The 25,953-nt window shown below is 37.1% G+C and overlaps 1 protein-coding gene across 2 annotated transcripts in view; it reads left to right on the top strand.

The window, feature by feature from the left end:
* LOC150083266 (casein kinase I-like) overlaps positions 1 to 25,953 on the top strand; it is a 261,891-nt gene that overhangs the window by 70,464 nt on the left and 165,474 nt on the right. For both annotated transcript variants that reach the window (XM_090377138.1, XM_090377136.1), the window contains exons 4-5: positions 3,813 to 3,961; positions 24,478 to 24,712. In XM_090377138.1, the coding sequence (XP_090233264.1) occupies positions 3,813 to 3,961; positions 24,478 to 24,712 (384 nt within the window). The remainder of the gene's footprint in view (positions 1 to 3,812; positions 3,962 to 24,477; positions 24,713 to 25,953) is intronic.

The following is a 25,953-nucleotide window of genomic DNA, read 5'->3' as shown; positions in this document are numbered from 1 at the left end:
TTGCATCGTATGCCTCTACTAATGCTAATCTGGTCATATCTATTTGAATCACACATTACGACTTTTTTATAGTATTAAACCCAGTGAAAACAGTAAATGCTATCAGATTATAGCATTTACTGTTTAGGCTTTAATGCAATGCTGAAAATTTACATATAAATAAATAAATATATATATATATATATATATATATATATATATATATAAAAAAAACCCTCTATGATTATAGCAACATATACTACTCTGAAACAATTTCAAGCAATTTCTCAACAGTGTGGAGAGAAGACAAGAAACAAATAACAAATCTCATCCTTAGTTTTTATTGCAGATGTGCCTACAAATTCTTAGTGTTATCACATATGTAATGGTAGCTCAAAAACTGAAATAGCAGCAAGTACAGCAACATTTTCTCCTGCCTTTACTTCTGTATCCCTTTTGATTAACATTGCTACAGATAATATGAATAATCTGCCCAGCACGCAAATCATCTCTTCAAAAAACCCTCTGATATCAGAGGCACAATACATATTTCTTCTATTCCCCACTCAATTTTTGGAGAAAAATTTTTTTACTTGACTATTCAGAAGAAATAATGAGACTACAGTTAACATAAAATTAAATTTTGCAGGGTTTTTTTTGGAATTAAAATTCCAAAAACTCTAAAACAATATCATCATCATCATCATCAGCCATTTTCAATCCACTGCAGGATGAAGGCCTCTCCAGCAACTTTCCAGTTCCTTCTGTTTTGAGCACTGGCCATCCATTTACTACCCAAAAACTCATGAATTTCATCTATCCATCTCCGCCTTTGTCTTCCAGGTTTTCTTCTAGCTTCTCTTAGGTACCATTCTGTTATTTTCTTAGTCCATCTGTCATCATGTCTTCGAGCTATGTGTCCTGCCCAAGACCATTTTAGTTCTTTAGTTTTGATAAGAATGTCCTTTACTTCAGTTTGCTGCCTAATCCATGTGTTTCTCTTCTTATCTAACAATCTGATTCCCAATATAATTCGTTCCATTCTTCGCTGTGTAGTTCTCAGCTTCTCTTCCATTCTTTTGGTGAGTGCCCAAGTTACTTCCATAAGTCATGGTAGGGAGTATATATTGGTTCATTATTTTACGTTTCAGACAAACTGGGATATTGCTCTTCTGTATGTAACTATATTTCCTGAATGCTATCCATCCAAAATTTATTCTTCTCTTGACTTCCAGTCATTTATCATTATTACAGCTAATAACTTGTCCCAGATAAGTATATGACTCCACCTTTTCAATTACTGCTCCTTCAATCATTATTTCCCTTTCTGTGACATACTTGTTCATCATTACTTTTGTTTTAGCCATATTCATCTTTAGTCCAAAATCCTTACTAACCATGCATAATTGATTAAGATTTTCCTCTAATTCTTTGGGATCGTGGCTTATGACCACAATGTCATCTGCAAATCGTAAATGGTTTAGGTACTCTCCGTTCACATTGACTCCTTTCTTCGACCAATCTTCTAAAAGCTTCCTCAAGGGCAGCAGTAAACAGCTTCGGAGATATTGTGTCTCCTTGTTGAACTCCTTTCTCGATTTTAAATTTCCTACTGTCTTTGTCTAGTCTAATAAAGGAGGTTGTTGTTTGGTTTTTAGGAGCATTAGCAACTAAGGCCATATTGCTCCGGGATATGCAGTGGTCATTCCCTGACCTTTCCGCATCCTCTGTATTTGGTGGTGACGGGCTCGAACCCCGGTCTAATCAAGAAGTGTGTGTTACGCACTGCTACTCCTTCCCACCTGGCTACGGAGGCGCCAATAAAGGAGGTAGCACTCTCATATATTTTCTTCAAAATCATAATATATGGGGTATCTATGCCTTGTCTTTCCAGTGCCCGAAACATTGCCTTATGCTGTATGGAGTCAAATGCCTTTTCATAATCCACAAATGCCAGGCATAATGGTGTTTTATATTCATTTGCTTTCTCCATTAGCTGTGATATTATGTGAAGGTGATCCATAGTTGAGAATCCTTTCCTAAAGCCAGCTTGCTCTTTTGGTTGATTCTCATCAAGTATTCTTTCTAATCTGTTAGTAATGACCCTTGTGAACAACTTGTAGATGTGGGATAACAAGCTAATTGGTCTATAATTTCCAATTTCTGATTTATCTCCTTTCTTATACAGCAAAACTATGATTGCATTATTCCACTGCTTAGGCGTCACACCTTTTCTAATGCACTTTGTGAAGAGCCTTGCCAGTTTTTGTGTTATGTCTCTTCCTCCCAATTTTAACAACTCTACAGTAACTTCATCTTCCCTCGGGGCTTTCTGATTCTTCATTTTCTTCAATGCATGTTCTACCTCATCAGGAAGAATATCGGGTATGTTGTATGTGTTGCTGCTTTGCAATCCATCTTCCCCACTGCTGGCATCATTCCCCTGGTCCTTGTATAATTCTCTATAGTAGTCTTCTGCTATTTGAATTATGCCTTCTCTGCTGTTTATAAGTACACCATCGCTGTTCTTCAGTTTCAGTATCATTTGTCTTTCTGTATTACTGCTCATGGCTGCTGATTTAAATCCTTTGTTTTCCCTTAATGCTTGTTCTACTTTTCTTGTGTTAAATCTTCTTATGTCCTCTCTGAGTCTCTTTCTAATCGCTTTGCATAACTCAGTATACTCAATTTTCTCCCTGTCAGTGTTTTTCTTGCTTTTCATTTGTCATCTTCGGTTCTTCGTGACAAGTGTTTCTTGACTAATTTTTTCTTCTTTGGGTTTCTTTTTCCCCTATCGGTTTCTTGGGCTTTATCACTTTCAGAAAGTTGTAATATTCCTTGTTGTTATCTTGGTCCTGAGCAGTCTGCAGAAGCTCAAACTTGTTCTTAAGTTCCAGTACATACTGCTTTTTCTCCTCTTCTGTTATCTCAAAGACCTTTGTATTATTTACTAGAGTCAGTTTTTTCCTTTCCTTTCCTACATCTATATCAAGTGTACATCTTACCATTCTGTGATCACTTTCAACATTTACCTTATTCAGGACGGTAACATCATTCACAATATATCTTCTGTTAGTGAGGATGAAGTCGATTTCATTAGTAGTTAATCCATTTGGACTCTTCCATGTCCACTTTGTGTTCACCCTTTTCTTGAAAAAAGTGTTCATTACTGACAATCCTTGAGATTCTGCAAATTCCACAAGTCTTTCACCTCTTTCATTTCTTTCACCAATTCCAAAATTTCCTATAGTTCCCCTTTCTGCACTGTTTTGTCTTTTTTCCAACCTTAGCATCGAAGTCCCCCATAATAATAGTGTAGTGGATTTTCAGCTCATCTAGAAGACTCAATTTCGGTGTACATTTCTTCAACATCTTCATCATCATGGCTCGATGTTGGTGCATAAATCATTATAATCTTTAGCATGTACCTCTTAGAAATCCAATAACAATAAGATCTGCATAAATAATACTATAATGATTTGTAATGGCTTGTTTATTGGACAGATATTCCTTATATACATTAAGCTTTGGATTGAATAGGCAAGAGAATTGTCCTCACTAGAACACAAATGATACACTCATATTATGTACCTTTTTTGTATGATAGAAAATTGTAGTTCTACAGCTATACTTATTGACAGAGATTTGCTGGCTCCTCTTAAGTGTGTTAAGAATTTTTTTTTTTTTTTTTTTGTTCAAATGAAAGTAATGTAAATTTTAAGCAAATATTTTTGTTTGTATATGAAAATATATATTATAAAAATAAATTCTCTTGTTATTACATATATTATTTCTACTATTTCATTATTTCATAATGATCTTTTTTTATATAGAAGGAATTCCAAAGGTATATTATTTTGGCCCATGTGGAAAATACAATGCTCTTGTAATGGAACTTCTAGGACCAAGTTTAGAAGACCTCTTTGATGTATGTGATAGAAAATTTACTCTAAAAACTGTCCTCATGATTGCCATACAGCTGGTAGGTAGTTTTCTTTGCTAATCAAATAGTTTTTTTTTTTAAATTTAAAACAAAATTTCATGTGGATAGTTCATATAAATGCCTTATTTTCATATAGTATTAGTATTTATTACTATATTTAATAACCACTCATATACTGCGTGCAATTAATAATTAGTATTAGCAATGGCCACATGGTGTCAGGAAGCCTATATACTGCACCGGCAAAAAAAAATAAAAATAAAATAATAATAAGAATATTTGATTACTTTATGTATGACATATGTTCTATCATTTTTAAATTAGCTGAGTGGTCAGGGGCATGAGTGCATAAGTACATGCATTTAGAGTGACCATAGTTCAAGCCCACTTGACTGCTAAATATGGTACTGTTTCTTCTGTTCTCTATCTTGTGAGCTCTCTGACATGGTCATCCCTGAGTATAAACCGAAAATTTATTTATCCAAATCTGTTCTATTCAGTTTGTGTAGAACTACAATACAAGGTCACTACGTTACTGCAAGTCAGTTCTTATGGACTGTTAGACTTTCAGTAACTAATTCCTTCCATTTAATGCTACTTTCTGTTAGTGCCTTAGTTCTAGCCAGCCTAAGCCTTATTTCTGGTACTGTTTATTTGGCACCATCAATCCACTTTCCTCTTGTTCTGGCTGTAGTTATCAGTAGCCTCAATCCCCTTGCACCTCCGTGGGCAGGAACAGCAGTGTGTAGCACATGCTTCTTGATTAGAATGGGGTTCAAGCCCGTGACCACCAAATACGGAGGATGTGGAAAGGTCAGGGAATGACCACTGCATATCCCCGTAGCAATATGGCCTTAGTTGCTAATGCTCCTAAAAATTAAAAAATAACAAAGCCTCAATCCCCACTCATCTCAGTTTTTTTCCCTTTGTTATTCACTCTGTGGTTCCTTCTTGCTTTAAAAGTGGTACTTGTGCATATGTCTGCTATGCTCTGATATTCCTTGTTACAGACTTCTCAATCTGGAATCTCCCCTTTTTGATCTTTACTCCATTCTCTCAAATTCATCTGCTACCTTTATACCATTCTCCCAACTCCACAAATCACTTGGAACTTTTAGACTAATTTTCCTAGGTGGCTTTTTATTTCTTAGCTCCAACTGGCCTCAGTTTTCTAGTTTCTTAGATCTAGCTGTTATGGATGCAGAGGCTTTTGCTTACTAATAAACTTATACAGCTTGTTTGTTAGCCTTCTAGAATACCAGCTAATCCTAACCAGACACTTAGCACTCTTGATCTTTTCTTTATCAATGTACACAGTTAATATTAATTGACCTCTGGGTATCTCAGATCACAACTTAGTGATAGTCTCTTTTCCACTGGAGCCTTTTTTCCATGGCCAATCTCAGCTTTAGGTCATTTGGCATTACAGGAGTAGTAGAGTAGTAATGGAGGCATGTGATGCAAGCATATGAGCTTATGTAGCATCAGCCAAAAAAAAAAAAAACCAATTTCACACATCCATTCACTCCAAAAGTTTGTCTAGTTCATTTATTTATGCTGTCAACGACAGATAGAAGTTTGTTCCAACAATGAACCACCTGTTGGCTAAAGGCAAATTTCTGCACATCTATTCTACAACTGTCTTTCCTCAATTTGAATTTATGCCCCCTCAGGTGCAGAATCTGAGCATAAGGGAAGAATTCCATCAGCATTGAGCTTGCTCAAACCAATCAAAGCCTTATACACCTCAATCAGATCACCTTGCAGGTGCCTAGACTCTAGATGCTGCAATTTGCATAACTTAAGCCTTTCTTGGTAACAGTAATCCTTTGTTCCACTCACTGATCTCTTTGCCCTTCTCTGTACTTGTCCTAGCAGCTCTACATCTTTCCTAAAATGGGGCCTCCAGACCTGTATGCAGTACTCATGGTGTGGCCCAACCATTGTCACAAGGGGATAATCGCCTCCTTATCACTGTTAGCAAAATTGCTATATATCGTTGACAAGACCACATGAGCTACTCTTGCAGCCTGTCTGAACTGCTCAGAAAACCTCATATCTGACCGCACGATTACCCCAGGTTTTTTCATTCTCCACAATATCTTGAGTGTAGTACTGTACAGTTGGTATGTTAATCTGGGGTTACTGCTACTAGTTGAACCTCATATGTGAATTCCTCTAACTGAAATCAACTAAATTAAAAAATTATGGCTTCTTACTTCAGATCCTTCAGACAGAGAAATTCCTTATTTTCATTTGAACATAGTGAGTTTGTTACTATATGATTAATGTTATTAATTTCTCCCCTGTTTTAATTTATATTTACCTTTTGTCTTATAAAAAACGGTTAATAATCCTTAATTGCCTGAAAGTGGTATGTATTAAGCATAAACTGCACAGTTTATATATATTAAATGTAATAAATTAATTACCACAAATACATTGTGGTAATAAATTATTGATTAATTTTAATGCAATGTATATTTTATATTCCTTTCACGTGTTGAGTGTAAGGCATATGTAGAAATTAATATTTTAAGAAATAACACTTCTTAAAATATTAATTCTACTTTTGCTTTTCTCCATTCCATTTTATTCTTAGATCTATAAATATATTGTTGCGATGCCTATTATGTGAAATTTCTCTTCAAATGTTGGTCTCAACCATTTTGCATATAAAAGGTTAGGCCTAATTTGTTTTATAGCAAATAAGAAAATGCCATTTATAATCACAAATATTATAACAAAAATGGCATAACATCAATTAGAAAGGTATAAAGAATTAATGAGACATAATTCTATGTATGTTTTATGCACTATAAATTTGAAAAACTAACTCATTGACATCCAGTGGTGTATTTTGATAACTTTTAATTTCAAATAGTCACAAAGTTAAAAAGAGTCATCTGAAGTACATCAGCCGTTTAGCCCAGACATTTCTGCCAGGATTTTTTCTAACTTTTTCACTGGAACACTAGTTAAGAAGAACCACATACATAGAGGACTATTGTAAGAAACCAGATTTATATATATAGTAAAGAATAATTGTATTAAGAAGCTAATTAATCATGGGGGTGGAATGTGATTGTATGTAACATTGCTTATGGATCAGGGACACTGCATTAGCAAAACGTACCCTACAGCTATAATGTGTATATACAGGGTGTCTCAAAAATATTGATACAAATGTTTAGGGGAGGTAGGTAACGTCTAAAGGAATATGAATCGCATAGAAACCCATAACCGGAAACGTCACAGGAAAGTAGTAGCAGAGGCACAAGACAGTAATTAGTGGCAAACATTTATGACATAATATGATGACATAATATTAACAATGGAGTATGAGATGGATGCATTTTATGATGTTACAACAGATGCTCGAAGGTTCCACCATGAGATGCGATGCATGCTTGACACCGACACAGCATGGATTGGCGGACACGGTCGAACACACCTGGAATTTCTTTGACAGTAGCAGCAGTGCAGACAAGTCTCGCCACGAGATCCATTTCCGTCTCCACAGGCGATTCATACACGATAGATTTAAGGGCCCCCACAGAAAGAAATCAAGGCTCGATAAATCAGGTGAGCGTGGGGGCCAGGCAACGGGTCCACCACGGCCAATCCATCGATGCCCAAAATGCCTGTTCAAATGGTCACGAATACACCTTCCATAATGGGCAGGCGCCCCGTCATGTTGAAACCAGATGTTGCATCTCACATTTGCTGGAAAATCGTCAAGTTACCCTGGTAGAACTTGTTCAAGAAAGATCCGATATTTAGCGGAGTTCATGCGGGATGGTAACAGGTATGGGCCGACTAAGCAGTCACCGACCATACTTGCCCACACATTTATTGCGAAGTGATGTGCCGCATGGGGGCACACACCGTGTGGATTGTTGTGAGCCCACACATGAGCATTGTGCTGATTGAATAAGCCTTCCCGAGTGAAATAAGCCTCATCTGTGACCAAAACCTAGGCTGGAAAATTCAAGTCTTGAACACTTTCTTGGAGAAACCACTGTGCAAAAGCCACACATGCAGGATGATCTTGGGGGAGCAGTAACTGAACCCTTTGGAGATGAAAGGGGTGTAAGGAATTGTCGTGCCAGACACGCTGTACACTGCAACGAGACACTCCTAAGGCAGGGGCAACGGCACGTGTGCTGGTAGTAGGATTATTCTGGACGGCATTCAACACCCTTTTTTCCATGGCGGGAGTTCGCGTCGAATGTGGTCTGCCCGCACTACTTCTGTTACCTCTAAATGACCCATAATCGCACAAATTTTGATGCACACGTGCAAACAAACAGTGGTCCAGTACATGTCTGTCTGGGAAGCGTTCTCCATAAATTCATTGAGCAGCTCGTCCATTGCCCTCTGCTAATCCATACACTAGGTGCATGTCTGCCAGCTCACAGTTCGTATATCAATGCATGCTCTTCGTGCAGCGACTACTGCTTGAATGAGTAAACCAGAAATTTTCTCTCGCGCGAACTGATGAACAGTGCCATGTACCGACTTATGGTGACGTTTCTGGTTATGGGTTCCTATGCGATTCACATTCCTTTAGATGTTACCTACCTCCCCTAAACGTTTGTACCAATATTTTTGAGACACCCTGTATATATAAAGTATATTGTATGTAGAAAGTGTGAAGAAGATTTTGATTTAAACCTATTGAATATATGGTATACACTGTGAGCTCGACTAAATGGATAAGGAATGTAGCGATATATGGTATGAAAAAGAAGAAGAAATAGACAGGAAATTAAAAATAAAGATAAGAAGTGAAAAGACGACCAAAATAAAATAACATTGCAGTGTCTTTCACAATCTGTGTCATCATCAGAGGTCATACACCAAAATTATGAAAAAGACAGCAATGTTCTTGCTTCTGTGTCCGACATGTTCTGTATGCTATGGTGCACGTGTGCTGAAGCCACGTGTTGAGAACGAAATATTAAAAATTTTTAAATTTTGTGGTAAGGATAAGGTCTAATAAATTGTGCCAATAAAAGTGGTTATATTACATGGTGCATACAGATCATGGATGACCTTACAGAAGCAAGTGAAGAAAATTGAAAAAACTGAAAAAACTAAAGTAATGAATATCGGAATAGGCAGGAAGAAAAGGACTTACCGTTACTTTGTAAAACTGACCAAATTACCAAGATGGCGGCGTGCTAGTGTGCTGAAGCACTGCAAAATATGAGCCTGTAAAATCAGTTTTCATAAGGGTTGTTTTATTCAGACATCCACAGAATCGTTAAAAAAATAATAAATTTTCTGTTTATACTCCAGGAGGGATAAGGAGGTCAGAGGAATTCATAAGATACAGAGAAATACAAGAAACAGCACTGTATTTTAGCAATCTGGGTTTGAACCCTGGTGACTGAAAGCACATAATACTAAGACATTGCTGTTAAGATACTTTTTGAGTGATTTGATGCTTTATTTTATTATTTATAATATTGATTATTACTGTTGAGCTAATACAATGCTTGCAAAATAAAAATAAATATACAGTTTTCGTACCAGGATCTTATTTTTTAATCATTTGTTTATTTGATCACTTTTGCATGACTCAGAAGGAAGTGGTTAGACAGAAGATATATATAAAAAAAAGTCACAATGGTTATTGAAGCATAATGGAACTTGAAATACATGTGAAGACTTAGTACATTAAAAACCAATATGAATTTTCTCATATACATGGGATTTTTAGAGTGCTGAAAATTAATGCAGTAGAATTGTTGCTTGGGTGAATTAATTGGAATGCAAAGAAAGCCAATAATCTCCTCCAGGATAAACCTACCTTTGTTACAAGCTATTGAGCCACTGTTGAATAAATATGAGGATAAGATTTATTTCCCAGATGCTAGAGATTAAACTTAGCTTGTAGATTATCTGACAACTGGTTGTTCAAGTATCCCTTCAAGAAAGATGAGAAATATTTTCATGTAATTAAATTTTTAATGTTTTGTGATTTATATGTTATATAAGTGCATATCAGTATTGTGATATATATAAGAACCTGTAGTATTTTTATACTAAATTATATATTTTTTTATTTTGCATGTTTGTTATGGCTACCAAATGAAGGTGTAAGTTATCTCCAGAATCATTCTGCAGTGTTTGTGGATATTACAATGGTCTGAAGCAGGTGAAGCATAATGTCATTGGTAACATTAAATTTTTCACTGCATATGAAGCCTGTTTTGGAATGTTTATGTGCAATTATGACAAGCTGTGGATAACTCAATTTCTGCTGTGATTGCAGGAATGAGTATGCACTCAGTAATACACCCAGTATTAGAGAGATAGTTTTATAATGTTATAAATGTATGCCTTTTATGTACCTTAAATATGATATTTCCCACAAACCCTGTTGATGATGATGCTGCTTTTGTATAATGGATATATCAGAGTTTAAAAAGTTTGTGAATTGAAAAGCTCCACTATATCCCAACATACCAATCTCTATTGTTCTGGTGTCACATTAAAGACCTGCCAATTACCAAGCAACTTTCCAGAGAACAATCTTCAGAATTGGATGATGATGAATCTGGTGAATAGGGTAATTGGGATTACACCTCAGAAGTCTATTCGAGTAAAGCACCACATTTCTCTAATGAACAAGATTTGGATTATTTAGTGAGGGACTTGGATCTAATCAAATCCATTGCAGAGCTCCAAGCATCTTGTTTAAAAAAATTGAATCTGCAGGACTTCCATATACACACAAAGATATGCCACGTATATGCAAGTTTTTACACTGTACCAGAAGCCCTGTGCTGTAGTGTTCATTTAGTGATCAAATATAACCAGTATTAGTTACAATCCAGAGGAGTGGAATCTTTTCATAGTCAGTACAAGTAAAAGTTTGAAATCTTTTGATAGATGGTGTATATTGCCATTGCTTCACAGCTTCATAATGGGAGTGTGAACCCATCATTGCCTGTTGCACACTCTTCTCTGTTCTTGTTAAAGAAGACTGTGGAAATGTGAAACGTGTTAAAGAAGATCAAGTATAACCAGTATAAATGGGTTGGGGTTGTCTGTGGGATTTCAAGATTCTGGGGTTCCTTCTAGGTTTTTAAGATGGTTTCACTGAGTCCCTTTGTTTCCTCTGTCTATGGGTCAAAAGATCAACACTCCAGAAGAAGAGACTAATCCACATAATTGAGTTGCAGCTTGGTGCACACAATGTATTAAACAACTAGCATTAGCATTAGTAGAGGCATTTGATGCAAGAAAGCAAGCTTATGCAGCATCAGCCAAAAAAAAAAAAAAAAAAAATCCACTTCCACTTCACCCCTCTGTTCGTTCAAAATACCTGTCCAGCTGAGCCTTAAACTTATTTAGGCTATCAACCTCCACCACAAGGGATGGAAGTCTGTTCCACCAACCAACCACCCGCTGGCTAAAGGCAAATTTCCGCACGTCTATCCTACATCTGTCTTTCCTCAATTTGAATTTATGCCCTCTCAGGTGATTTTTCTGAGCTAGAGGAAGAATCCCATCAGCATTGAGCATGCTTAAACCATTCAAGGCTTTATACACCTCTATCAGATCACCTCGCTGGTGCCTAGTCTCCAGACACTGTAATTTGCAAAACTTAAGCCTTTCTTCGTAAGAGCACCCCTTTGTTCCATTCACTAATCTTGTTGCCCTTCTCTGTACTCGTTCCAGCAGCTCTACATCCTTCTTGAAATGAGGCCTCCAGACCTGTATACAGTACTCTAGGTGTGGCCTGACCATCGCCTTATACAATGGAATAATCACCTCCTTATCCCTGCTGGAAAAATTCCTGTATATCATTGACAATACTCCATGAGCTACTCTTGCAGCCCTTCTGCACTGCTCAGAGAACTTCATATCTGCCTGCACAACCACCCCCAAGTCCCTTTCATTCTCTACCACTGTCAGTGTAGTACCACAGAGTTGATACGTTGCTCTGGGGTTGCTGTTTCCCATGTGTAGTACTTTACATTTATCAATGTTAAACTTCATTTGCCACCTCTCAGCCCATCTGCTCAACCTTTCCAGATCCTGTTGCAGCAGCATAGTGTCAGTAGTGTCCTTGACAACCCTGCCAACCTTTGTATCGTCTGCAAACTTGGACATTAAGCCCGATATACCATCATCAATATCATTTATAAATACAGAAAACAATAATGGACCCAACACTGAGCCCTGAGGGACTCCACTAATAACATCAGTCCACGATGAGCAGTGTCCATTGATTACCACTCTCTGTCTTCTCCCCCTCAACCACCCCTTTATCCATAGCAGCAATTTGCCTCCAATGTCACACTGCTCCAATTTGTGTAGCAGTCTTCCATGTGCAACAGTATCAAAAGCCTTTCTAAGATCCAAGTATATAATATCAAAGTTATTCCCTGCATCCAGTTCTTTTGTGACTGCATCATAGTATCCAATCAAGTTGGTCAGGCAAGACTTCCCCTTAACAAAACCATGCTGTGTCTGAGCTATAACTGAAGTCTTATCTAAATGATCCTGCAGTGCTTCTTTAACCAGTGCCTCCATTAATTTTCCTGGAACAGAAGTTAAGCTCACAGGTCTATAATTACTTGTGTCAGCCTTTGATCCTCCTTTGTGAATTGGGGTCACATTTGCACATTTCCAGTCTATGGGTACCTCCCCTGAGTCCAAGGAAGCTCTCATAATTATGGCTAAGGGTTTGCTTACTTCCTTTGCTGCCTCCTTTAATATAACTGGATAGATCCCATCCACCCCGGGTGCCTTTCTTGTGTTTATCTTCAACAGTTTCTCCTCCACTTTACTCCCAGTTATTTCAAGATTCTGTAGCTTACTGCTAGAGTTGAATACACCTCTGGCATTCCCCTCGCTGAATAACTCCTCATGTGTGAATGTCGATGCAAAATATTCATTTAGTTTGTTAGCTACCTGAGCAGGATCATCAACACTTGACCCATCAATATCAAGTGGACCAATCTGATTCACCCCCTTCCTTCTAGAGTTTACATAAGTAAAGAACTCTTTTCTGTTTTTCTTTGCATCCCTTGCCAAGGATTTCTCGTAATCTGCCTTCGCCTGCCTAACCTCCTTTGTAACTTGGTTGCATATCAACTTGTATCTATCATAGGCTTCTGTGTCATGTGTTAATTTGTATGTATCCCATGCATTTTTCTTCTCTGCCATATGCCTCATTAGTTCATCCGACATCCATTTTGGCCTAAACCTTGAACAATATTTCTTAGTTGGTATGTAAAGCCTAGTAGCTTCCAAGATAAGTTCTTTGAATGCTTCCCATTTTGAATTTGCTGTTGGTAACATCATCAGTTGGTCCCACTGTATAGAATTTAAATACTGTCTCAGTCCATTGTAGTCGCCTTTACGGAAGCAATAACCCTTCCCTTTACCCCTAATGGTAGTTACCTCTTTGAGTAAATCCCACTTCAGCACACTGTGATCACTGCCACCTAGTGGTTCATTTATCTGCAGATTCTTAATGCATGAAGAATCACTGCTGATAATCAAATCAAGAGTATTACTCCCTCTAGTTGCCTCCCGAACATGCTGATGTAGAAAACAATCATCCAATAAATCCACAAAAGTCCTGCTAGTGTGTGAGTAACCAGCCCCCAAATTCCAGTCAATATCTGGGAAATTAAAATCTCCCATTATAAGACACTCTGATTTACTGGCCCACTCTATTTCCCTGTACAGTTCCTTATTATACTCATCAGAGTCATTAGGCCTATAGCACACTCCTACTCTCAATTTTGATCTCCCAATGTTTATGTCACACCAAACTGACTCCACACTGCACTGTCCAGCGATGTCGACTGGCTTCACTTCCTTGGTTTTTATGTGTTTCTTAACTAATAACATAACCCCTCCTCCCTTCCTATCCTGTCTATCCTTTCTGTAGACGTTGTACTCCCCAAATTGCAGTTCTGCATCCCTTATATCTGTGTGACACCACGTCTCTGATATCCCAACAATATCTGCCTTCGATGTTTTGAGCAATACCTCAAATTCATCAAATTTATTTACTAAACTCCTAGCATTGGTGTACACGCAAGTATACCTGCACCTGTTTCTATTCTTAGCTACCCTAACACAACCCATGTGTTTACTTGTACCGCAATGGCTCCCAGCAGTCTCTGAAATACCATGCATCTTGTTTTTCAGGCTTCTGCTCATTCTAATAGAAGCAGTGCAAGAATCTCTTTCACCTCTGCCAGTGGCTACTGTCAATCTATTGGTCTTTGTCTCCCCCCAAGCTAGCAGTTTTCCGACCCACCTAACACTGCCTCGATAGCATCAGCAAATATTCTTGCACCCTTTCTATTTAAGTGTATCCCATCCCTGTAGAAGCAATCTCTCCTGTTAACAAGTACAGTCCAGGCTGAAAAAAATTCTACCCCTTGAGCCTTGCACAATCTTTCCAGGGCCGAATTGATCGACAAGGCTCTCATCATATACTCCCTCCTATCGTGTCTGGGCAGAATTGCAGACACTTTCAAATTCAACCCTAATTCTCGGCTTTTGTTCAACAGTGACCTGTACTTGTTAAGTAATTCTGCCGGTCTCCTACTCTTAATATTATTAGTACCAACGTGTACAACTATATCACCTTTTGTGCCCTTAAAAGATGATATTCGCTCTACAACGTCATCAACCTTTGCCCCTGGCAGACATACCCTGGTCCTGTTCCACCTATCTCTTTTACAAAGCATGTTCCCCGTTTCCCTGACAATAGAGTCACCAACAACTACTAGTTCCTGTGGGACCAGCGCATTCTGCCTTAGGGGTTGTCTCTGTGTCACGCGATGCCCAAGTGCAAGCTCTGGCGTTGATGTGGGCAGCTGAGAGCTTGATGGGCCCCTCAATTTAGTTTCTTCGAGGGCATCCACCCTGTCCTTCAAGCTCTCATATAGGCCCACAAGAACGCCGAGTTGTTGCCTGATATCGATACACTCCTTGCATCGCGCACACACAAAGACATCCCCCTTGGCAGTATCATGTCCCATACCCGATTGCTCTGCAAACATCAAGCAAACAGTGCATTTTATAAGGCTGTGAGTTAGAGGGCAACTGCCCCCCTCAGTTCTGCTCTGCGCCACAGCACTTCCATTAGCTTGAGCCTTTTGCTTTGCTGCTCTGGTCTGAGTCATGATTCTATTAATTTATTATGTTATGTTATTAATTATATTACGTTTGTAATCTAAGTCGTTATATGTATTTATTTAAACGTACAATTTAACTGCTAACGAAGTTCAACTAACGCTATCTAGTACGGTATATAACCTACGGTATATCTAGTACGGTATCACAATGGCGGGAAAGTTACTAACGGTAGTTACGAACACATGGAAACCCTTACCGATATTTTTACAAGGCCGAGTAAAGAATAAATACACCAAATTAATCAAAAAGACACAAAATAATGTTATACTACTAAATTTAAATCAAAAGTTTTAGAAAAACAATAATTTCAAATCAATAAATATGAAAAATCCACTTAGCGGCTTTGAACACGACCGTCACTAGTAGCCTCGTCAGCAGACTGTTCTCGTCAGCAAACTTCTTGGTTCCAAAAAAACAGTCTTGCTTCTACTACTCCATATCAAACTGGGAGTGTTCAAACAATCTGTTTAACTTTGGATCCTCAAGGTAACACCTTCCAAAATACACAGTGTTTCCCAAAATTGTCTGATGCAAAAGGTGGTATAGTTATTGATTCAAGTTAAGCAGATGTTGGCTTCACATTAACAGGAAGGCAAAATGACTGCCACTGAGTTAAATGCCCTGCAGTTGTTTTGCCATTGTAATAAATAGATGTGAACCAGACACACAAAACAGAAAAAGAATATATAAAAGTTGTCTTAAATTTCTTACACATCAATAATAACAAAAATGAATCATTGACAGTATAAATATTTTTAATTGCATATTAATATGTGAAAATTAAAAAAAAATTAAATAGAAAAAATATAATGGAAATGTATTCATAACGTAATTAATTTTACACATTTCTGCTATACAGAAAGAGAACAATCATCAATGGTTTCTAGGTTCAGCTGCATTCTTTTTTCTTGGATTCAAAATCCAGCTGCAGAAAAATCTCTTTCACTGGCTACATTACTGGAAGGGATGACAAGAATAAAACAGGCCACAGCTGAAATATTTGGAAAAAAGAAATATCTTTTGTTTTTCTGTCATCACCTCAGTAACTAAAAATCTTCATCATCAGAAATTGGTTTGTGAAATTTCATTGTGATATAATTTTACATTTCATCAGGTGGAGGTTCAACATTTTCATTGCCTGGATCTTCCACATCAAATTAATCATCTGCCATCCCTCTTTTCTTTCTGTTAAACCTTTTAATTATGGTCTTTCTGTGTCATATGACAATGAATTATTTAGAGAAACTGGAACTACACCTGACTAACTCGCAAACCACAAAATTACCTGAGAACCTACCCATAACCCAACCCACGGGTACCTGACCTGATGCACGACTCTCCTCTAGAGCAGAAAATTGTGAAGAGCCTGATAAGATCTTCTATATGCAGGATAAGCAGATGTGGATGCCTGCTTATGGTGATTTAAGTTTGCTCTCGTTGAGTGGAGCAAATGCAAGCAGGCCTCACCACTGGAACAATTTTTTCTGTGTGGTTAGTTTCCCTCTGAAAGATATGCTGGTTCAAACCTACCTGTCTTTATTCCAAAAAATGTTGCCTATTTCCTGACAATAGAGTCCCATGATAAAAATATGCCCTTTTGAGCCAGAGTAGTTTGTTTGATCCTTCTTCTCAGAGGGCTGAATTGGTAGTACATCATCTAGCATAGCAGGTCACCATATGCTTCAACCCATTACGAGTCCACAGCTTTATCTATCTCTGGGGCGCCCCCTTATTTTTTCAGTGATTCAGTTTTATTTGCAGAAAGATCCCTTACTTTCTTGGTAGATTTATCTGTTCACTGCTGTTCCTGTCTGAGTCATGATATCCTGTATGAATTATTCAAAGTAGATCTTGTAGCAGCCACTATTAAAATAAGAATTTAATACAGAATAAACTTTACAAAATATTTCAATCGTGAAATTTAAAAATATATTACATAAATTAAACAGATAAAAATAAATAACCTTCTATCGAAATTCAAGAATTTAAACTTACAGAAAATAAAATGTGTTACAAGAATTAACTTTACAAAAAGTAAGAATTAGGTTTAAAAAAATTATAGGAAAAGCTTCTCAAATTTATGAAATTAAATTTAGAATTTTTTTTTTTTTATGAAAACCCCAAACACTCTATTAGAACCTATAGTAAATTTACAGAAATTAAGCTACTAATTAAGTTTTAATCCAAACCTGGCACAATCCATGAGTGTCAAAAAGTGCATCTACTCTCTGACACTGCCATCTGCTCAAGTATTTTCTCATCTCTAATGTTTTTAGTCCAGCTGAATTTAAACTACATGATAAATGGTATTTAAATAGATATTTTGCAGCAGAACAAAATTTGTTTCCATAAGTGCTTAGGTATTCATTTCATAGAAACAAAATTTGTTATACTGTAGACTTTAAGACCATTGCATTTATTAGAGGTTTTTGACTCTGGTAGCCAGGAAACACAGGAAAGGATGTGAGTTCTTATACTTTTCGTAATTAAATTAATTTTATACAGTTAAACTTAGTTATAATGAGATCGTGGCTGTAATGAGCAAAAAGCTATAATGATTTTAATTTACGCGTATTCCCATACAATCATTCACTGCTATAACGAGCGTACTACATGGATATACCATACAAATTTTGGTAACTATGCAAACATTCTTAATTGCATGGGTAGTCAAAAAAAAACCAATCCTTGGAATAGATGAAAATGAAAAGGGTGATTTAGTTTTTATGACCATGTGCATCGCACTAGTGGCCGGTTTATGATGTTTTCCTTTCAGGGACAGAGGCTATACAATAGTGCATTGGCATTCCGCTTGTTGCATTACCCTATTTACAGATTGTCTTGAATTTAGTGAATAAAAGACAATCTGTAAGGCGCCTCCATAGCCAGATGGGCAGGAGCAGCAGTGCATAGCACACGCTTCTTGATTAGACCGGGGTTCCAGCCCGTGACCACCAAATATGGAGGGTGCAGAGAGGTCAGGGAATGACCACCGCATATCCCCGGAGCAATATGGCCTTAGTTGCTAATGCTCCTAAAAACCAAAAAAACAAACAAAACAAACAATCTGTAACTGAACCATAAATTTATTTCTGGACTTCTAAGAGTTTTGGAAACGGGACTTTTAAGAACTTTGTGTGCAGATCACTTTACTGTCATTTTAAAGTAAAATCAGTTAGAAATGAACCCTTCCTTCGGAAACATGTCTACTAATAAAGAAAAGCCTCTCTCGATTTGCAAAAAAGTCAAAATTATTTGCGAGTTAGAACATGGTGAAAAAAATGTTCAAGTTTTCTTTGTCCTCTTCAACAGTATCGACATTGTAGAAGAATAAACATGTTTACATATCGGCACTGGAAAACAACATAACCGGCGGAAAATAATTTAGAAAGTGCCAAGTTACAAATGTCGATGAAGCATTGCTTCAATGGTTTGCTGCACAAAGAAGTGCTGGATTTTCAATAGACGGTCCGATTGTGAAGGCTCAAGCGGAAAAATTTGCTAAACAATTTGGGTGCAACAATTTCATGTGTAACAAGTTTGGCTGGATCGATTTAAAAACCGAATACAAGCTTATTAATACAAATAATATGTAGGTATATACTAATATTATTTTTTTCTCTTTAATATTTCTTTTGTTTTTTGTATCTATCTTTTTATCAAGTTATTGAAAATTTAAAAAAATAGGAGGTAGATTTCACTCATCACTGATATAGTGAGTAATTAGCATTAGCATTAGTAGAAGCATATGATGCAAGAAAGCAAGCTTATTCAGCATCAGCCAAAAAAAAAAAAAAAAACACACCACTCCCATTTCACCCCTCCGTTCGCTCGAAATACCTGTCCAGTTGAACCTTAAATTTGTTTAGGCTATCAACTTCAACAACAAGTGATGGAAGTCGGTTCCACCAACCAACCACCCGCTGGCCAAAGGCAAATTTCCGCACATCTATCCGACATCCGTCCTTCCTCAATTTGAATTTATGCCCTCTGAGCTGATTATTCTGAGCAAGATGAAGAATCCCATTGGCATTGAGCATGCTCAAACCATTCAAAGCCTTATACACCTCTATCAAATCACCTCGCCGGTGCCTAGTCTCCAGACTCTGTAATTTGCAAAACTTAAGCCTTTCTTCGTAAGAGCAACCCTTTGTTCCATTCACTAATCCTGTTGCCCTTCTCTGTACCCGTTCCAGCAGCTCTACATCCTTCTTGAAATGAGGCCTCCAGGCCTGTATACAGTACTCTAGGTGTGGCCTAACCATTGCCTTATACAAGGGAATAATCACCTCCTTATCCCTGCTAGAAAAATTCCTGTATATCATTGACAAGACACCATGAGCTACTCTTGCAGCTCGTCTGCACTGCTCAGAGAACTTCATATCTGCCTGCACAATTACCCCCAGGTCCTTTTCATTCTCCACCACTGTCAGTGTAGTACCGCAGAGTTGATACGTTGCTCTGGGGTTACTGTTTCCCATATGTAGTACTTTACATTTGTCAATGTTAAACTTCATTTGCCACCTCTCAGCCCATCTGTTCAACCTTTCCAGATCCTGTTGCAGCAGCATAGCGTCAATGGTGTCCTTAACAACCCTGCCAACCTTTGTATCATCTGCAAACTTGAACACTAAACTTGATATCCCATTATAAATATCATTCATAAACACCGAAAACAACAACGGACCCAACACTGAACCCTGAGGAACTCCACTAATAACATTAGTCCACGTTGAGCAGTGTCCATTGATTACCACTCTCTGTTTTCTGCCACTCAACCATCCCCTTATCCATAGCAGCAATTTGCCTCCAATGCCACACTGCTCCAATTTGTGCAGCAGTCTTCCATGTGCAACAGTATCAAAAGCCTTTCTAAGATCCAAATATATAATATCAAAGTTATTCCCTGCATCCAGTTCTTTTGTGACTACATCATAGTATCCAATCAAATTGGTCAGGCAAGACCTGCCCTTAACAAAACCATGCTGCGTCTGAGCTATAACTGAATTCTTGTCTAGATGATCCTGCAGTGCTTCTTTAACCAGTACCTCCATTAATTTACCTGGAACAGAAGTTAAACTAACAGGTCTGTAATTACTTGTGTCAGCCTTTGATCCTGCTTTGTGAATTGGGGTTACATTTGCACATCTCCAGTCTATGGGTACCTCCCCTGAGTCCAAAGAAGCTCTCATAATTATGGCTAGGGGTTTGCTTACTTCCTTTGCTGCCTCCTTTAATATAACTGGATAGATCCCATCCACCCCAGGTGCCTTTTTTATGTTTATCCTCAACAATCTCTCCTCCACTTTCCTCTCAGTTATTACAAAATCATCCAGCTCACTGCCAATGTTTACTTTACCTACATCATTCTCCTTCCTGAATAACTCCTCATGCGTGAATGTAGATGCAAAATACTCGTTTAGATTGTTAGCCACCTGAACAGGATCCTCAACTGCTGAACCATCAATATCCAGTGGACCAATCTGATTCACCCCTTTTCTTCTTGAGTTTAAATAGGTAAAGAACTCTTTTCTGTTTTTCTTTGCATCCTTTGCCAAGGATTTTTCGTAGTCTGCCTTTGCCTGCCTAATCTCCTTTGTGACTTGGTTACAGACCAACTTATATCTATCATAGGCTTCCATGTCACCCATTAATTTGTATGTATCCCATGCATTTTTCTTGTCTGCCACATGTCTCATTAGTTCATCTGACAACCATTTAGGCCTAAACCTTGAACAATATTTCTTAGTTGGTATGTAAAGCCTGGTAGCCTCCAAGATTAGTTCCTTGAATGCTTCCCATTTTGAGTTTGCTGTTGGTAACATCATCAGTTGGTCCCACTGTATAGAATTTAAATACTGTCTCAGACCATCATAGTCGCCTTTACGAAAACAAAAACCCTTCCCTTTACCTCTGATGGTAGTTACCTCCTTGAGTAAATCCCACTTCAACACACTGTGATCACTGCCACCTAGTGGTTCATTTATCTGCAGATTCTTAATGCATGAAGAATCACTACTGATAATCAGATCAAGAGTATTGCTCCCTCTTGTTGCCTCACGAACATGTTGATGTAGAAAACAATCATCCAATAAATCCACAAAAGCCTTGCTAGTGTGCGAGTGACCAACCCACAAATTCCAGTCAATATCTGGGAAATTAAAATCCCCCATTATAAGACTCTCTGATTTACTGGCCCACTCTATTTCCCTGTACAATATGTTATTATACTCATCAGAGTCATTAGGCCTATAGCACACTCCTACTCTCAATTTTGATTTCCCTATGCTTATGTCACACCAAACTGACTCGACACTGCCCTGTCCATCGATGTCGACTGGCTTCACTTCCTTGGACTTTATGTGTTTCTTAACTAATAGCATAACCCCTCCTATCCTGTCTATCCTTTCTATACACATTGTATTCCCCAAATTCCAGTTCCGCATTCCTTATATCTGTGTGACACCACGTCTCTGATATCCCAACAATATCTGCCTTTGATGTTTTGAGCAATACCTCAAATTCATCAAATTTATTTACCAAACTCCTAGCATTAGTGTACACGCAGGTATACATGCACCTGTTTCTATTCTTGGCTACCCTAACACAACCCATGTGTTTACTTGTACCGCAATGACTCCCAGCAGTCTCTGAAATATCCTGCATCTTGTTTTTCAGGCTTCTGCTCATTTCAATAGAAGCAGTGCAAGAATCACTTCCACCTCTGCCAGTGGCTACTGTTAATCTATTAGTCCTTGTATCCTCCCCGCCCAACTAGCAGTTTTCTGGCCCACCTAACTCTGCCTCGACAGCATCAGCAAAAATTCTTGCACCCTTTCTATTTAAGTGTATCCCATCCCTGTAGAAGCAATCTCTCCTGTTAACAAGTACAGTCCAGGCTGAAAAAAATTCTACCCCTTGAGCCTTGCACAATCCCTCCAGGGCCGAATTGATCGACAAGGCCCTCATCATATACTCCCTCCTATCGTGTCTGGGCAGAATTGCAGACACTTTCAAATTCAACCCTAATTCACGGCTTTTTTTCAACAGTGACCTGTACTTGCTAAGTAATTCCGCCGGTCTCCTACTCTTAATATCATTAGTGCCAACGTGTACAACTATATCACCTTTTGTGCCCTTAAAAGATGATATCCGCTCTACAACGTCAGCAACCTTTGCCCCTGGCAGACATACCCTGGTCCTATTCCACCTATCCTTTTTGCAAAGCATGTTCCCCGCTTCCCTGACAATAGAGTCACCAACAACTACTAGTTCCTGTGGGACCAGCGCATTCTGCCTAGGGGGCTGCCTCTGTGTTGCCTGATGACCAAGTGCAAGCTCTGGCGTTGATGTGGGCGGCTGAGAGCTTGATGGGCCCCTCAATTTATTTCTTTCGAGGGCATCCACCCTGTCCTTCAAGCTCTCATAAAGGCCCATAACAACGCTGAGTTGTCGCCTGATTTCCTTGCACTCCTTACATCGTGCACACACAAAGACATCCCCCTTGGCAGTATCATGTCCCGTACCCGACTGCTCCGCAAACATCAAGCAAACAGTGCATTTTAAAAGACTGTGATTCAGAGGGCAACTGCCCCCCTCATTTCTCCCCTGAACCACAGCACTCCCATTAGCTTGAGTCTTTTGCTTTGCTGCTCTGGTCTGAGTCATGATTCCGATTTAATTCAATAAAATTTCAAAACAAAATTAAATCCTTAAGTTATATCCCAAAACAGTTATAACGCTATATTTATTTTTTCGCTATCTAGTGTTTTCTACGAGTTCCCTTTATATAACTTCCGTATCACGTGTACCACTATAGTTATGTATTAATTATTTGTTACGATTAAGTCATTGTATATATATATATATATATATATATATATATATATATATATATAGAGTTAAAAGTACAATTTAATTGACAATAAAGTTTATCAAGATTAATAGATTTACTGATTAATTGACAATATTATATTATGCACTATACTACACTAAGGTTATGCTATCGTGTAAAAATGGCGGGAATTCACAAACGGTACTTCTACGGACTCGTAAGTATTGATTAGCTTCCAAATCTCGCTATCTCAATTTAGAATAAACTAAGGATCCTGACTAGGTCTATAATCTACTTATAGAAGATAATTTAATATAACAATTGGTTAATAAATCAACTAAATTTGGTTAAAAAAAAAAAAAGACCTCTCGTTCAATTTGTAACACGTGGATTTGATACCGTTACCGATACTAAGTAATACCTACAAAATCTCTGTCTAAGTTAAACTTTAAACTAAGTATCGTAACTAGGAATATAAAGCTACTCTAGAAATAAGTTAATATGACAATTTAAGCTAATAAATCAGGAAAAACTACTCTGTTCCAAGAGCGTCAAAGAGCTCGTCCGCACAGGCTACTCTCGTACCCAGTACTGGTTATAACAAGAAATTTTGTCGGTCCCTTGATCCTCATTATAATCAATTTTGACTATATTTACTTTTTATTGTATCCTGACCACATATATAATCTCACTTCTTTGATAATGTTGGACAATATGATGTGAGAAAGTTGAATTGGATAATAGAAATCGTACTCTGAACCATGTTAAAAGTGGTATTTCTTACTTTTGGATGGATTTGGATCTGTTGGAATAGGTGCGTAGAACAGCAACAAAATTACTCAGAGGTACAGTTTCTCTTACAAAGAAAGAGTTGAGTTCTAAATATTACAGCATCTGGAAACTGGTCATCTTCAAGGAGACCTGATTGAAATGCTTAAGGCTTTAAGTGTATTGAGTAAACTAAATGCTAATAGCATCCTTACTCTTTCTGTTGGATAACATGCATAAGGGACCATAAATGTAAATTGGAAAAAGGATGGTTATATGATGAATGTGCAGAAATTTGCTTTCAAGTGGAGAGCAATTGATTATTGAAGTGAAATAATACCTGGTGCTGCAGAAATGGGTAGTTTGAATAAATTTAAAGGAGAATTGGGCAGATTATTAGACAGGTTGAGCAGTTTTTAATGTTATTGTAACTTTTAGTACCTTTCTGGTAAGAAGCAGACCATTTCTATTATATCTGACAAATGGATATCAACTTATTTTTGAACAAGAGAATTAAGTCAGCCATTCCTGTTGCCAGCAATGAACAATAATTTTTTAATCATACCAGCATTTGTACCAGTGTTCTAATAACATTTGCAGTTTTAAAAAAATTAAAACAACAGTAAGAAATAAGCTTTTTAATAAATTCTCTTAAAATTTTGTGAATAAATATTTTTTTAAAGTGGCTAGTTTTCTGTATATAAACTAATGTAATAAGTATTTTTCATGCTGAAAGGCTCAAGAGGTTTTTTTTTTTTTTTTTTCACAGTTACACCGAATTGAGTATGTCCATTCCAGACATCTCATATATAGAGATGTAAAGCCAGAGAACTTCCTTATAGGTAGACAGTCAACAAAAAAACATAATGTTATTCATGTTGTAGACTTTGGACTAGCAAAAGAATATATAAATCCTGAAACAAATAAACATATTCCATACAGAGAGCATAAAAGTCTAACTGGAACAGCAAGGTATATGAGTATAAATACACATTTAGGAAAAGGTGAGAACTGCAAACTTAATTTTTATGTCTATTGAATATCTTTTTTTTTTTTATTGTGTTTTTTTTTTTTTTTTTTTTTTGTAATTTTCCATATGTCATACTTTGCATAATATTAAAGGAAAGGGCTATTAATTTTGTAATGTTGTGCATTCATATATCTTGCTATGAAGATAAATATTTTAAGTTCAAGCAGCCTGAATTATTTACTCTTTTAATTATTATTTTTATATGATGAATGTCCAGAACAGTGATTCCTAACCTCTTTAATATATTTGATCACCTTTCATTTGAATGAATTTTTTACAGACCATCATTATCTTTTATCTTTTTTTTTTTTTTTTTAATAATAATAATAAAAATAATCTTATTTATTTTATTATTATGTGGTCATGGATCTCTGGTGGTACTCAGGTTAATAAATACTGATCTAAAGCATTTCTGAATTAACAGGGTGTGTCTATTGCTTTGTTTGTAAATTGTCTAGAGAAAATGTTTTGACGTCATTTGTCAGCTTTGGCTTCAGTAAATGGAAAATATTGGAAGAAAATTAATCAGAACATAAAAATCACCTTGTTCATCATCAAACAATAATGTATAGTTATCTCATTATCATATTAATGTTTATGTAAACTGGAACACCATTTAGCAATTTGATTTTGGGAAGAAGTGTTGAAAAGAGTGGTTGTTGTGATAAAATTTTTAGCTCAGTAGGGTTTGGGATTTGAAGGAAAGAGTTATTCATTTGTCACCAAATAATGGAAATTTTCTTGGGTTATAGAGTTGATTGTGCAATTCAATACATTTTGGAAGATTATGGAAATAAAGGAAAAAGCAGTGGGTCTTATATTTCTCATATCATGGGTAATGAACCAGTATATTTCATGTGGAAACAGACTTATAACAAAAAATAGTTGCTGAAACAAAACTTACTAAATGCAATGCTCAGGTTGGACTCAATTACAAACTCTGCCCACATTGACCAGTTGCTTCTGGTTATTCTGTATTGTTGTGAAGGCAGTATGTGTTTAATTATTTCTTACTTCCATACCTACCCAAAGTAATACTGGCAAAATTTTGCATTAAAGTTTTTTATAATATCTTAAATCACAAGGTATCAACATCAAGCTTTGTAAATGGCAAAGCTATGACAACACCCTAATAGGCAGGTGAATTGGAGTACATATTCAGAAGGCAAGTAAACAGGTTAAAAAATGCAAGTAAACAAGTAAAGTTCTTTGATC

Source organism: Mastigoproctus giganteus, chromosome 7, assembly GCF_048544385.1.
Source record: "Mastigoproctus giganteus isolate SK-2022 chromosome 7, ASM4854438v1, whole genome shotgun sequence".
NCBI classification, from domain to species: Eukaryota; Metazoa; Arthropoda; class Arachnida; order Uropygi; family Thelyphonidae; genus Mastigoproctus; species Mastigoproctus giganteus.
The sequence above is the reverse complement of the archived record's forward strand: the minus strand, read 5'-3'. Positions and strand labels throughout refer to the sequence as shown.